The sequence below is a fragment of the Kryptolebias marmoratus genome, linkage group LG7 (assembly GCF_001649575.2).
Source record: "Kryptolebias marmoratus isolate JLee-2015 linkage group LG7, ASM164957v2, whole genome shotgun sequence".
NCBI lineage: Eukaryota > Metazoa > Chordata > Actinopteri > Cyprinodontiformes > Rivulidae > Kryptolebias > Kryptolebias marmoratus.
Genome location: NC_051436.1, coordinates 6,794,440 through 6,809,210, shown reverse-complemented (window position 1 = coordinate 6,809,210; position 14,771 = coordinate 6,794,440). Strand labels below are relative to the sequence as shown.

At 43.5% G+C, this 14,771-nt stretch overlaps 1 protein-coding gene across 15 annotated transcripts in view; it reads left to right on the top strand.

Annotated features, from left to right (window-relative positions):
* Nucleotides 1-14,771, top strand: part of LOC108234861 (collagen alpha-1(XXV) chain) — a 176,698-nt gene that overhangs the window by 129,622 nt on the left and 32,305 nt on the right. For 14 of the 15 annotated variants that reach the window (XM_017414417.3, XM_017414415.3, XM_017414411.3 and 11 more), the window contains 4 exons: nucleotides 1,977-2,021; nucleotides 2,716-2,742; nucleotides 6,053-6,097; nucleotides 14,595-14,627. In XM_017414417.3, the coding sequence (XP_017269906.1) occupies nucleotides 1,977-2,021; nucleotides 2,716-2,742; nucleotides 6,053-6,097; nucleotides 14,595-14,627 (150 nt within the window). The remainder of the gene's footprint in view (nucleotides 1-1,976; nucleotides 2,022-2,715; nucleotides 2,743-6,052; nucleotides 6,098-14,594; nucleotides 14,628-14,771) is intronic. The other variant, XM_017414414.3, reaches the window with a different exon arrangement.

Genomic DNA, 14,771 nt, shown 5'->3' with positions numbered 1-14,771 from the left:
CCACCACCCCGCCATAAAAAAAGAAAGAGGGACGATCGGGAACCTTATCAGCCTGAGCTCAGGAGTTTTTAATCAGACTTAGACATCGTTGCGGCGAAACGGCATCATCATTATTGCGTCAACGACTCCCATATGTGAGCTGATGAATGATAGGATCTCTGCTGTGGTTGGAGGGGGGGTGCGAGGTTCACACAACACATGGATGACGAGAAACCCAGAAAGAAACATCGGCAAATGTTTCATTATTACTGTTTGTTTAAATAAAGAACCTACAGTAGCGTAGGTTTTCTTACCGCATGGCTAATTCTGACTGGCTCATTGTGATCAGATCTGTAAACCGTCGGTATTTGTAAATTGTAAACAAATTTCCCAAAGCTGACATTAAAGTATGTTTAACTCCTATCGTATCATATCGTAGAACCCCACTGTATTGAATATTGTTATATCGCTTTACATCGTATCGTACCTAATCGTTCGGATCATGTTGGATTGATATTGTACGTCGTACCGTATCGTCAAATGAGTCAGAATGAGCTCAGGCTGGAATGAAACTGTGATTTGCGTAAAATCGAGTCCATAAAGACGCCATCTGGTGATCTTAGGAACTAAAATAACAGCATCTTCTTTATCTACCTTTAAATCCAAGTTTTCAAAAAAGCGCGTTTTCAGAAATTATGCTTTTAATTCAAATCCTTCTCATTTCCTTCGAAGCTGACCGGTTTTCTGTGCCGTGACGCCGGGGAATCCCTTCGTATAATGTTTGGCGTCGTTGTGAAGCTTGGGGATTCCCAAATACTCAAACCGGCGTTCTCGTAAACAAAACCAGCTCGTAGCCAGGTGACGAATCGCCAAATTTCCTCAAACTATGACTCGTTTTGAAGCTTCTGAGACGGAGAACTTGACAATAAAAAGACAATGGTGACAAATTTTTTATCGGGACTCGTTTGGCCGGCGTGGGTCGGGTATCGCAGTGTATCAGATCATCCAAACATGCTGCAATCCATCATATATCCTCTCATGTTACATCCTATCCTGTGGCAATGGACTGTGTTGCCCACATTGTGTCGTATCGTACATTTAATTCTAGCTACAATAATCAGCTTCATCTGGTCAGAGTTATCTGTCTGACTTGAGAAACGGCTTCTTCCGAAAGGGTAATGATGTGGTAGGTTTGCACGGGTCGGGAGGTTAATTGTTCCTGGCAACAGATGCTCTGAGGACGGAGCGGGGGGTTGAGCTTTGAGCAAACCATTTACTGGATGGACCTCCTTTTGTTTCTCTTTCGATCTTTCAAAGAAGCAAATCCAGAGGTAACGAGGAGCCGAATAAACCGGGCAAAAACTCGACAAGTGATGTTGGCGTCAGAGGAACTCGTTGGTCAGGAAGCACCGTTTTCCCGAATGTGGATCCCTTAGACCGGTGGTGTCCAACCCTGGTCCTGGAGGGCCACCGTCCTGCAGGTTTTAGCTGTTTCCCTGCTCTTCAGCGGGTCGTCAAGCTCTGCAGAAGCCTGTTAACCTCTCAGTCACTCAAAGCAAATGAGAAACACCTAAAACATGCAGGACGGTGTCCCTCCAGGACCAGGATTGGACACCGCTGCCTTAGAATCTTTTCCGGTACAGGTTAGGTTCCTAGAAGCTGCCACGGTGATGCACATCAGTAAACTAACTTTGTGAAACCTTCAAGTCAAATCTGACGTTACCTGTAAGTGTATGTTTTCATCTTTTTTTGAATTCTGCGTGCAGGCCATACCGGAGAGGAAAAACTCCGGTTCGACGTTATTGTTGCCCGTCTTTAAGAATTGTTAACCCCTTAAATTACAGCCCAGTACAGATTAAGTGTACATTTATCCTATTGGGAAAAAAATGAACAGAAATATGTGTTATATTTGATTTCTCCTGACCTTAAATTTGGGTTCACGTTGCTTAAACCCCAAACTGAAAGCAGCCCCTGTGTTTATGTTGTGCTCTCAATAGGGGGATGTTGGCATCCCGGGATTGGACGGTATTCCAGGGACCAAGGTCTGGAGCACAGCTTTTATTGGATAAATTCCCCATGATCACCTTTTACTTTTTGTTGGAAGCCATTTCAGTTGTTTGTCCCTCATTGGTTCAAAGAAATATGCTTTTTTTTTTTTTTTTAACGTCACTTCTTTCGTACTCTGACCATTCCTCTGTGCCATGTTGATTTGTGATCTTTTTCCATGTTTTCTCTTGATGTTTATTTCTATGTTTTTTTACGATTAAGCATGAAGATGTCACTGGGTGAGAATATAGCCAGTATCTCGTTGGTCTGTAAATGTTGGTGACTAGTTGAAGACGCAAAAATGTGAGAAAACACCGATTTTCCAGCTGGAATTCCTCTAAATTCCTGCGTTTGTCCCACAAATGTTGCACAAACTACAAACTCTGCAGTATTTGGAAAACTCCTCCACGAAATAATGCTGCTGGCACTCAGTCGCAGGCAAAGAAAGATACTGGTTTTTAACGTGATAAATGTACCCGTGAGGGACGACAAATCGAACGTGATTTTGGATGAATCAAATCCGAGGCTAGTTTTTGCCGACTCGCCTAGGCGTGGCTGCGGTAAGAGGAGCTGTAAAACACAAACGTTTTTTTTCTGTGATGTAACGTGAGTTTAAACCCCAGATTTAATCTGAAACCACCTCCTGCTGCTGCGTCCGCTGTTTTAATCCTCTGCTTTCTTTTTCCGCAGGGCGAAAAGGGAGACATGGGTGAAAAGGTAAAGCCATAATTCAGCTCTCCGGCTATAATTCTTAGCATCCCTCCTTGTGTTGGAATAGTCTTCGTGATTTAAAAAAAAAACCAACTTGTTTTCCCAAAGATGACTCCCACCGAAGAGTGAATCAGTGATTAAATGAGTCATAAAACTGCACCCAGTTTCTCCAACTCCAAGCACTGACCTCTCCGGTTCTTTAAAGAGCCTCCCAAAATGAAAAAGCAGCTTCATTCTCCCCATTCCTTAATTCTAATGGCGCCCAAACTTGCTCCCGTCGGAGCGGGAGGCGCGAGCGCCGACCAAGTGGACGGGAAGGGAGCCGGTGATTCACTGTGCTTCCTCGACCACAAAATTGGCCTTTCGGGCGTCCGTTTCGAGTCCAATCAGGCCTATTCTCTCCGCCGCCAGCGGTACCTGCTACATCGTAATGATGTGGCTGCGTGAAAACAGACCTTGCAGCGGCCGCCGCTCGCGCGCCACGGGTGTCCCGCGGAGAAGAAGTGGGGATGCGAATCGCAGCTGCTGAAACGGCACCCGGCGGACCGTAGCCGAGCCGGAGCGTGTCATTTCAGAAAGTCACGAGCGCAGGTTGGAGTAGATTGGTTTCCAGAGTTTCGGTTTGAGAAACCCGGCATTCAGGCCGCCTTTACAGCCGTTACGTCACAGCAAAGGTCATCCCCCCCTTCTTTTTAAAAGATCCTATAAAAATAAATTTTATCTTCAGCTGCTTGCATAAATTTTGACTCATTTAAACAAAAAACTGGTGCTCCTTTCTCTGATAATATTAGTTCGTACGAAAATAAAAAAACATCTGCGAGGGAAGCCGTAGAAAATCCCGTATTTGTTCAGCGGATTGTAATTTTAGTTAATTTCCAGACCTGTCAGACCTCTTAGGGAGCTTGAACCTCAGTGTTGAGAGCGTCTTCTCTGAAGTGAAGCCAGTTTTGTCGGTGGGAATTGTAGTTTTTGGCTTTGTTCTCAAGCTACAAAAAATATATATATATATAATAGGCAAATTCGGGACACTAAATTGTTAAGATCCGGACTCCATTAAAACGAGTAATTTCAGCTTCCAACACGTAGACTTCTTGATGGAAAGTCGTTCAGTAATTGTCGCAGTAATCCCATTTTCCTTAATACTTTGCACTCAGACAAAAACTTTCGGTTTCACGTCTGTGGACCTCCCAGCCCTTGTGTGATTTGTGATCTAATTTTAGGAGAAAACCATGTGGATTTATTAAAAAGCAAAAAAAAAAAAAAATGATCAGCTCGCTGCCAGACAGCACTAAAACCTGCTCCAAGTACTAAAAGCTTTTGATTCTGAGAGAAGCCAGACATGTCAACCCAAACTGTTGTTTTTGGCTCTGAGCGTAAACCAATTAGCCAGCAGGCAAATTCAAAACGATGTTAGCCTCAAACACGTTTTGATTCAAATACAATAGCTAAGTGTCCTTTTTTGTTCTTTGGCTTTACAATTGAACCAATGTGTTGATACATAATCCATCAATAATACAAGCAGCCAGCTTTAGAGACGTGTCAGACTGTAAAGTTTCAGCTGCACTTTGAGTTTGATGCTAACCAGCATGCTAGTAGGCTAACGCCAAACTGCTTTTACTGAGTTTATCCTTTTTGTTTCTCCTAACAGTTTAATTTAAGCTTCTTTTCTTCTACAAAACCTTTCAGAAGAGAGGGAAAACACTGTCAAAGAATAAGAAAAAAAAAGATTTGTATGTCTTGAATGACTGATAATCTACGCCAACATCATTTTTAGCTAATTAGCATGCTAACAGTTGACATGTAGCAAGAAACACTTCAGTTCTGGGAATACCTTTAACATATTTTGTTGACACATGTTTGTTTTAAGCAGGTGTTTCGTAAAATTAAGAAAATAAATGAAGCTGAATGAAATTTGTGAGGAGGTTTGTAAACTTTTATACCGTTTGGCTAATCGCACGGGTAGCTCAAACATAAAGAGGACCCTGTTTTTATCTGTTTTTTTTTCGGATGTAAACCAGTCTTTGCTATTTTAACTTTGTGGGTTTTGGAAGAATAAATTGGAAATTAAAACAGACTCTTTGGGAAAGTGTTTGCTGAGAACGATTCAATTAAAACCCAGAGAGCAACGATTTCAACTCATGGTTCAAACCTGATCGACTGCTTTTAGCCAAAATATTTTAGTCCCCCCCAAAAAAACCTGTTTATATAGATTTTTATATAAAACAACTAAAAATTTGTAAGACATTCAACTAAGATCTGTAAATCATTTTCAAATTTCTGAGTCCGAACCAGAATTTTAATATTAGTCGTAAAAAATCTTTGTTGAGTTGAAAGTTAGCAAAAGACAGAGTAGCTTATCGGTTAATATTACAAGTTATCTTTATATTATTGGCAGATAAAAACATAAATTAATAACATCAAGCCTCACAGGCAACGGTGTGAGACTTGGTGTTGTATGAAAATATTTTCAAGACGTCATAAAAACAAAGTTAAACTTGTATTTGTTTAAAAAGAATTTAAAAAATGAACTTTTAATTGCATCTTGAACTAAACTGCATATGTAGTTTGCAGCTGAAGGTCTTAAATCATAACAGCACAACTTGGGTGAGACTTAAGTGCTGGTGAAATGGAGGTCTTGGGTCCAAATCACACAATTTGGTTAAGATATCTTAAACTTGGCTTAGACGTCTGCTAAACTTTCACTTTTAGACCAAAGTTAGCCTAAACAACTATGAACATTTTCAACTTTTCAACCCCAAAACAAACTCTGACAAGTAGAAGAACTTTCTCTCAAAATTGTGTAGAATGGCCACTTAATGGTGGTCGCACAACAAAAATGAAAGCAACGGGATCGCCAAAAGCCTGGATAGGAAACCAGAACAGTCCTGCAAAATTGATGACATTCGATGGGCTGCACTTCAAGATATTTCCTTCTCCCAACCCAGGGAGAAGACCAGTCATACACCATAAAGACGGCTGGACTTTAAGCAAATTCGGTTTTCATTTAGCCACAATACAAACGCTGTGAATGTAGTTATTTCACTCTGCAGCTGCTGGTGCCAAGAGTTTAGGACCTCTGTAACGGCCCCGGGTCGTGCATTACGTCACCTGAAAATAGTCCGAGTTGAAACACGTGTGAGCGAAGGTAAAGGACCATTACCAGGCTAATTTACGCTAATGCTACTTAATTTCGGCTCCTCTTACGTGCAGTCGCAGAAGGACAACGAGTCCTGCTGGTTTAAAGTCTGGTTTTCAGCCTTGTTTCATTCCTGCTTTTTAAAAGCCCCGAAAATGACTAACTGTGATCTCATCTCAGGGCGATATGGGCGAGGACGGACCCAAAGGTGACATGGGGGAGAAGGTATGTAAATTATTTGACATCTTTTCTCATCGTTTACGTCCTGGAAGCTGGTCAGAGAAACGGTAGACAGTCGGGCCCCGGCCAAAAACCATTAGTCAGCGTTAATGTTCGCCATCCGAGAGGAGGTCTGCGAAGACCACCGGAGGCAGCTGAGGTCACGTAACGCCGGGGGCCGCATGGCAGCGATCGCCTTTGATTTGTCATTTCATTTCATGTGAACTAAACGAGGGGAGGCCGTTTATCGTCGCCGACGGCCTGTCGGACTGAGATCCATTTTCAACGAAAAAAGGCAGAACCGAGCTTTGCTGAACGGATTTACGTTTCGGTCAAAAAAAAAGGAGGCCTGACATTATGACATCATGTTAGGAGGCCTTCTGCCTTTTATCCCAAACTCGACTCGTCACCTTTTTTCCTGTTCTTATCGTCAAGCGGCACCCAAGAGAACGGCGGCGGCGGCGGCGACGGCCTTATTTTTATTTCACGATGAAAACACGGCCCTCTTTTCACTCCCGACTCGTTTCAAAGCGTATCCGTGAGCACTTATTGATCTGAACAAACCATTATGTGAAAGTGTTGATTCAGCTTCTCGACGTTTCTGGGAAACGGACAAAGATTCGTCAGAGATTGCCAAAAAGTGGTAACGCAGTTGCTGATGCGGGACAACCAACCCTGAAGACCTTGATGTATTGTACACCGGAGATGCTTCTTTTTCTTTTTCTCTCTTTCACTCTCTCTTTTTTTTTTTTTTTTTTTGTTCTCTGCATACTGTTAGATTCGAAAACAAAGTGTAACTCACAGACCGGCAGCTGAAAGTGGAAGCAGTGTACTCAAAACGTCAATGCCAATTTATTGCTGTTCGACGGAGAACAATTTTGATAACCTCTCACTTTATGGGCTGTGTGGTTTGTTAAAAGACTGCCGAAGTCGGCGGCCAAGGCGGACCCAATTCCGGGGGAGCCAGATGCGAGATATCATCTGTGGAAAATGAATGAACAAAAGGGAAAGGTAGACGCGGGGCGATAAAACTTTGCAGCTCAAGCAACGCTTTGATCTACTGTAGCTCGGCGTAATAAAAAGGAGGGGAAACGGGATGGATTTTTTTTTTTTTTTTTTTTGCTGCAGGACTGAAAAAGAAAAAGTGGAATTAGAAGCTTAGAAGTTTCACAATAAAACGAGAAGTTAGGTGTAAAGAATTGCTGACTCAGCATTAACACCATAGAGATCCTGTTTATTCTTTGTCTTTGTAGCTTTTCGGACGTCTAACTGTGACTTTTAATGTTTGTAACTTTTAATATTTAACTTAGAAATACATTTACATCTAATGCTTTCTTTAAACATTGTTTTTCTTTAAAAATCTAATTCATAGTTCTTGTTCTGTTTTTGTCTTCTTAACCTACTTTTAGCTAGAATGTTGCTACTTTTGGTTTTAAACTAGCCTTTAGCCGTTTTTAGCTTTAGGCTAACATTTTGTTAAGTTTAGTTCGTGTTTTCTACTTTTAGCTATAATTTTTACACTTTAACTTTTAGACAATGTTTTGGTACTTTGATATTTTAGATAACATTTTGCAACTTAGGTATTTTTTTTGCTACTTTTAGCTTTTAAATAGTGTTTTGCTACCATTAGCATTATCTTTTTACTACTTCTAGCTTTTAGCTAACATAATGCTACTTCCTACGTTTAAATGTTTTGCTACTTTTAGCTTTTAGCTAGCATTTTGCTACTTTTAACAAGCGTTTTACTATGTTTACCTTTAAGCTAGCAGTTTGGTTTTTTTAGCTAGTATGTAGCTAGTTAACTTTTAGTTAGTTTTTTTTGTTACTATTAGCCTTTAGATAGCGTTTTGCTTGCATTTTACTGCTTCTTACTTTTAGATATGTTGTTATTTTTACATTTAATATAGCATTTTGCAACCTTTAGCTAGTTTTTCTTTTTGCTACTTTTACATTTTAGCTTGTTTCACCACTTTTAAGCTTTTTAGCCACCATTTTGCTACATTTAACCAGCACTCTTTTTAGCTTCAAGTATTTTGTTCATTTTATGTTAACGTTTTGATGCTTTTGATGTTTTTCCTTTTTTTACATTTTAGCTTGTTTCACAACTTTGTTTTTAGCTGCCATTTTGTTAGTTCCAGCTAGTACTGCACTACTTTTAGCTTTAGGCTAGCTTTTTGTTCATTTTAAGCATTTTTCTTGCGTTTTGCTCTTTTTAGCTTTTAAACTAGCATTTTCTGCTAATGCTTCGCATCTGTTAGCTTCAACAGCTCAGCTTCAGCTTTCTTTAAGGTCATTAAACCCGGCTGCGTTTTCCCTGACAATGCCGTTTGTCTCGTTAAGATGAGATGGATGAGATTACCTCATCTTTGAACGTCAGCGTCGGGTAGGACAAGAGCGCGCAGCATATGGGATGAATAATTCCAATCAAGATACGTTGAGATGAGTTTAACATCTGTCAGATTGGGATTCGGTGCCAGAGAAGTAAATGTATGCTCAAGCAGAGCCGCTGTCAGCGCAGCTGTGGCGTCTGATCAATTGCTCCTCCATGATGTTATTGTTGTTTCAACTCGCGGTGGAAGAAACCGGAGAACAAGAGAGAGAGACACGAGAGGCGAGAGGAGGGCATCTTTGGTCCTCCGGAGCCGCTATGCCAAAGTTAACAATACGCAGCACGCTCTGCGGGAAAAATGTGGGAACGCCGGGCGAGAGGTGAGACGGTCCAAGCTTCATTACGCTGAGCAGAGAGACCTCAGGGAGGGAACCGAGGGCTTGGGTTTGGAGCAGGAAGGGGGGGTCTGTGGTTAGTGAGAGCCGATAAATGACAGAACATGGTCACTTCGACTTAAACTGACTCTTAAAGATGAGATTAAATAACTTTCTGCTGGAACTCGTTTGCAAAAGAAAAGATAAATTCAATTTTCCAGCGTCCCCCCTGCTTCTTCTTTGTCCTTTTTTAAAAGTCATAAATGGGTAATGGGTAAATTGTTCCACGGCAAAATGGGACACCCCTTCAAGAAACCAACATTTGTCTCATCGTCTTCTTCTTTCGTCTGTTCCCTCCTCAGGGCTTGAGTCTTCCTCCTCCATCTAACTCTGTCCTCTGCGTCCTCTGTCCTCACTCCGACTAACTGCATCCATATGTCTCCTCTTTGTCTCTAACATCCTTCCTCCAATATACCCACTGTCCCTCCTCTGCACATGTCCAAACCGTCTCAGTCTGGCCTCTCTAACTTTATCTCCCAGTCCTTCAACCTGTGCCGGACCTCTGATGACCTCATACCTGATCCTGTCCATCCTCGTCCCTCCCAGGGAGAACATCAACATGTCTCCTGTCTTTTTGTGCCTCCAAACCGTCCAACCTAGCTCCTCTCACCACTGTCTTGTAAACCTTTACTTTTGTTTGTCACAAATTATTTTAACTGAGTGTAAAACTAGTTTGCACCCAGCAGACTTCAGCTCACGGCACGGGTTTCTCGTGGAAGGTTACGAACAGTTAATATCTTACCTGCAGTGGATAGCTCTTTGAGCGACCTTGCTTTGGGTCTGACCGGACTGACGAGCTAACGGTTAGCCTAAATGGGAAGGCCGAGACAAAATGCGCTGCTGTCGTTTTAAAGTGACTCCAGTTTGACAGTTTCCAAGGATATCATGGCATTTCTGCCGGAATAACTAAGTTTTGTGAAAGTGACAAAACTGTAAAAAAACAGCTTTCTCATTAGACACTATGAAATTTTAAAATTGGAGTCAATTTAAGATGGCATCAGTCCTCTCTGATCCTGGCTCCGCTCAGACCAGAGGAACTCTATTCCTCCGAACTGACTTCTACCTGCAGCAGGTAAGATGTTAATTGTTCATAACGCATCTTCCAAAAACGTGAACTGTTGCTATGAAGATGATCGGCAACGATCCCAGCACATTACAGTGGCTGTGGTGACAACAAGCCAAATTTATTGGAGAAAAAAAACTTGGATTTGTCATTTTTTAAAATTTATTTTTTACTTGTGCAACTAAGTGTGTCCCTGAAAAGTCTTGTCGCTTTCGATTGTGTAAAAGTTCAGTCCGCCGGTGTTGATGTCAAATTAAAAATGCTCACGGAAAAATTGCATTTGTCGACCAGATCTCTTTGTTTTTTTTCCGCGCAGCAGTCGATGTTCATTTTGGACACGTTTTGGCACCTCGGGCAGCTCCAAACCCTCCCAGATCGAGGCCGACTGCTCACTCAGACTCGTTTTGCTTTTTTGTTTTTTGTTTTCCGGTTTATTGGGCACAAATGCTGTGAGGAAATCAACTGCAGCAGCCGTGCGAAGAATAAAACCCGGACGGTAAATTATGAACAGAAAAGATGCCAAGATACTGTGTGCGGTCAACAGCAAAAATCTAATTCTAATAATTTTCGGATAGAAGTCGTGACTTTTAAAATTACCATTTGTCACATCATTTTACCACGGAGCAGGTTTTTTTTCCTCCTCCTTCCACGTTCTTAATATCTTATAATCGTTGTGCACGTCCCCTGCTGCGTCGCTTTCAGAAGCCGCCGTCGACGGCGAAACCAGTCGCTTTCTCTGGCCTCGTTCAGAACAAAAAAACCCTCCCGCCGTTAAAAGCTTTAGTTCTGAACCATTTGCTGCCCGAGTACTTAACTAGGTGTGAAATTAACTGTGGCTCGTCTCGTTGGAAACCTTTAAAGTCACAGATTCAAACAAAAAAAAAGAAAAAAGGCTTTTTTCTTGTTTGGAAGTGGAAAAACGGGGGATAATGTTTTTATCTTTGTTTGTAGAATTCTTAAACCGCTGGACGGGTTTTAAAGAAACCTTCAGGACGTAATCGTTGGATCTACAGCTGGGTAACTTCAGAAAATGGCCTCCAGCTGACTTCAGATGACACAAAAACATCTCTAACCCAGTCAGTTTTACAGAAATCGAGCTAAAACTGGGTGTGCTGGTAGTTTAGAGTCGTCCCTAACACATTGGACGAAATCTCAGAGGTACATCTACAACAGATTACCAACTGGAGTCATTCCAATTCAAGATGGCCACCACAGGTAGCTGACCTTAGCCAACACAAAAAATGGCTACAACCCGGTCAGTTTTATAGATGTGGAGCTGAAATTTGGCGTGGTAGTAGCTGAGAGTCTTTTACAACACGTACTCTGAGAGCTTACAGATTTGGACAAGTTATCACGAAGTCCAAACCAGAAACTGTTGAGAAAGGGCTGGTCTCCGGTCTGTTCGCCGCCGATCTTTAAACCCTGGGATTAAAATCTCGTGACCTGGTCGCGTTTCAAGCGTTGGCCGGTGTCGCCGTCCTCTGAGCCTCTGAGATTTTCGAACTCTCTCCGCCGCCGGCCGTAATCGTGAATAGGAGCCCCGTTCAGGCGGCCACCTTCCTCTCGTTCGCAGCATGAGAGGAAGCCGGGACGTGGCCGGTTTTCGCCGGGGCATGAATTACGAGACGTCGGGGGCTGTTCGTCTTTGAACCCCCCTGGGACGAAGGCGCGATGTGGTGACAGCCCTTCCGTCTCACTCAGCCCTGCGGTCAGATCTCAGGCTGCAGCCTCGGCTCGATAATTGGCCCAGATGGGACGTTTCAACACTCTCTCGAGCGCACGCCACACCTCGACTCACCTCCCCCTCTCACAACTCCGCACCACTTTTTCCATCTCATAACGGCGACATTTGGAAGGCATCAGACTTTGGTCAGAAGTCTCGCTTGGCTCTTGAGCCCGGTGTCGCTTCTGTCAGATCTGCTGCGACAGAACTCACCGGTGGGGTTTTTCGGTTCGGCGGCGGCAGACGAGGGAAGCGTGAAGTCCTTCTGTGGTGGCCTCTCGTACTTCTGGTTTACAAAAGCGAGCCTAGTGTCTTCGTGTAAGATGCTGGGCTTGTGCTGTGCTGTAAAATCTGTTGTGTGTGTTCGTTTCAGTTCCCTTTTAGGGACTGTTTTCTCCAACACACACCAACTTGTCACGACCCACTGCAGCTTTTGGGCAGTGGTGTCCAATCCTGGTCCTGGAAGGGGGCCCACTATCCTGCACGTTTTAGGGTGTTCCTCTGCTCCAACACACCTGACTTGAAGGAATGAGTGAAAAACAGGCTTCTGCAGAAACCTGAAGACCTGCGGGAGATCAGGGAAGCAACTAAAACCTGCAGGATGGTGGCCCTCCAGGACCAGGAATGGACACGTCTGGGTTAGGGCTAAGGTTTAGGTTAGGGGGTACAGTTATGGAATGCAGAAATAAACTGAAGATGAATGGAAGTCAGTGCACGGTCCTCCTGTTAGCAAACTATCTTATGAGCCACTGCACAGATTTCATTGAAACTCACAGGAAGTGGTCATTAGATGCACGTCTACAACCGTTCGAAGAAGTCGTAGCTTGATTAGGAGCTTTACTAATGCCCCTTTTACACTGGCTCTAATTCAGAAGTCCGACTCTACTCCGCTCTACTCGGCTCGGCTCTATAAAAAATGCATCCTGTCTCCACCGGCCAGTTTGGTCGGTAGCAGAGGAACGCCTCCTCGTGTTGTTGGGGGCGGGGCCGCGGTGCGGGGGAGTGCGCTACAAAAACATGGCGCAAGTTGTGTAAACAACGGAAGCGCTATGGACTACGTTGTCCCTGTGTTGTTGCTGTTTTTTAAACTTATGAGGATTCTCCTGAGACTTCAGGAAGAGAGGCGCAGTGGAAGAAATGCGCTGGATGCCGCCATTGTTGCGCGGAGCAGGACAGCTGTTATCCGCCGGAGATTTCAGGCTCTACAGCGCCTTCAGCTGGGGGACAGACGGCATAAACGTTGCAGGGTAAGCTAACGCTGTTGTTTATAGTTCTACCGTTCGCTCTTTATGCTCGCATCTGGTCACACCCACGACCAATGAGTGAACAGGAGCTAAGCTTGCGCCGCCCACAAAGCAGGGCCGGCCCGACTGGCCCTACTCCGAAGCAGGGACCAAAGAAGCAGGGACCGGCCTAAAAAAATGCCGGTGGAAACGAGCCCAAAGCAAGCAGAGTAGAGTGGAGCCGGGACCTTTAGAGCCGGTGGAAAAGGGGCAATTGTGTTAGGAGTTGGTTTTTTTGTGCGTTGTTTTATGTGATAACAAATACAGACAGGTGACGTTCCCACATGTTCACATATTTTCCATAAAGCAACGGAAGGGGCAACATATTGAAAATGTATCATCATCCTAATATCGACAATACAAATGACTGCAAGGAATCAGAGGTTTTACGCAGTTTTTTTGTTGTTTTTCAAAATATTTATTGCGATATTCCTGCAGCGACATGTTTTCCCTAATATGGTGCAGCCCTAAACCGGCTCTGATATGAATGTTTGCTTCTGTATTTAAAAAAGAGAGAAGAAGAAAAAAAAAAGTTGGACCTCTCTCTAAAATTTGTCTGTTTCATTCTCATTTTTAGGCCGACCACAACACGAACCCTGCATTGGTTTTTAAGTATATATGTGGCCGAGAGGGTTTTTCTGCTTTATCACGTCAAACCACGTGGAAGCCTTTATGTGTCGTAAAACGGAATCTAACCAACGTGTTGGGTTTTTTTTTCCTGCGGCCAACCGTAAAACTTCATCCGCTGCGATCTCGCGACTCGTGAAAAATGCTCAGCTGAAGGTGGGAGCGACGAGAGGCTTCTGGAAAACCTAAAAGCTGCCGTTCAACGCCGACTTGTGTGCCGTGCGTCGTAATGATTCCCATAAAGAGCTGAGGGCGAGATGCATTCCTGCTGTGACTTGTGAGCGTGAGGCGTGATGTGGAGGGGGAAAAAAACCACAGAGTCCACACCAAAACTAAAGACTTGGCCTCCTCCTCCTCCTCCTCCTCCTCCGTGCTCCTTTTTCCCACCAACCGCTCATAATTACACTTATTGGCCCCCTTATTTTATGTCGGCTGTTAACATACGCTGCAGCAGGAACGCCACGCGGAGACGTGGGTTCTGGATGTCTGGACAGCCTTGCTGTAAAAAACAACAAAAAAAAAAAAACGTGATATAAGCAGCTTCGTCTCCATTCACTTCAACATATTACCTGAAGACATGCATAGAAAGAAACCAACGAACAAAAAATAATAAAAGCTTCGAATGGTTGCAGTACATCTATCAAGCCTCCTTTACTGATTCCTTCTGTTAGAGCGTCCGAATTCAGCCGTCGTGTCGCCATCGCTGCACAGCTGCGCGCTGACCTTGGAAAAACATTGGAAAGAAAAAAAAAAAAGCCCATAAACGCCGCATCAAACGTGTGTGAAAAGGTGCGCTCGGCGTTCGCCCGGTTAAAACAGCAAGCAGGGCTTTTTGTAATTGGATTTCCTGGAGGTTTTCGCCACAGAAATGCAGCTGTTGCACAAAAGATGTTCAGCAGTTAATTAGCTCCACTCAAAATCATCAGTTTGTAGCTTTGTGCTGATGCATTTGTTCTTTTTTTGTTTTTTTACCTTGCAGCAAGCCTCGTAAAAAATGTCACTTTTCTGCCTTTACGATGTTTTGCCTTCTTCTTTCTAACATAGGGAGACGCTGGCTCCTCTGCAGCAGGCATCAAGGTGAGTGCTAACGATAATGCTAATGCTAACGGTTTTGTTGCATTTTAATCTGGCTACTTTTCTTTAGGGCCTGCTAGCGTTAGCTGTTAGCATGAGCTCAGAATGACAAGCTAACATCATTTTGAATAATTAGACATGTAGGTT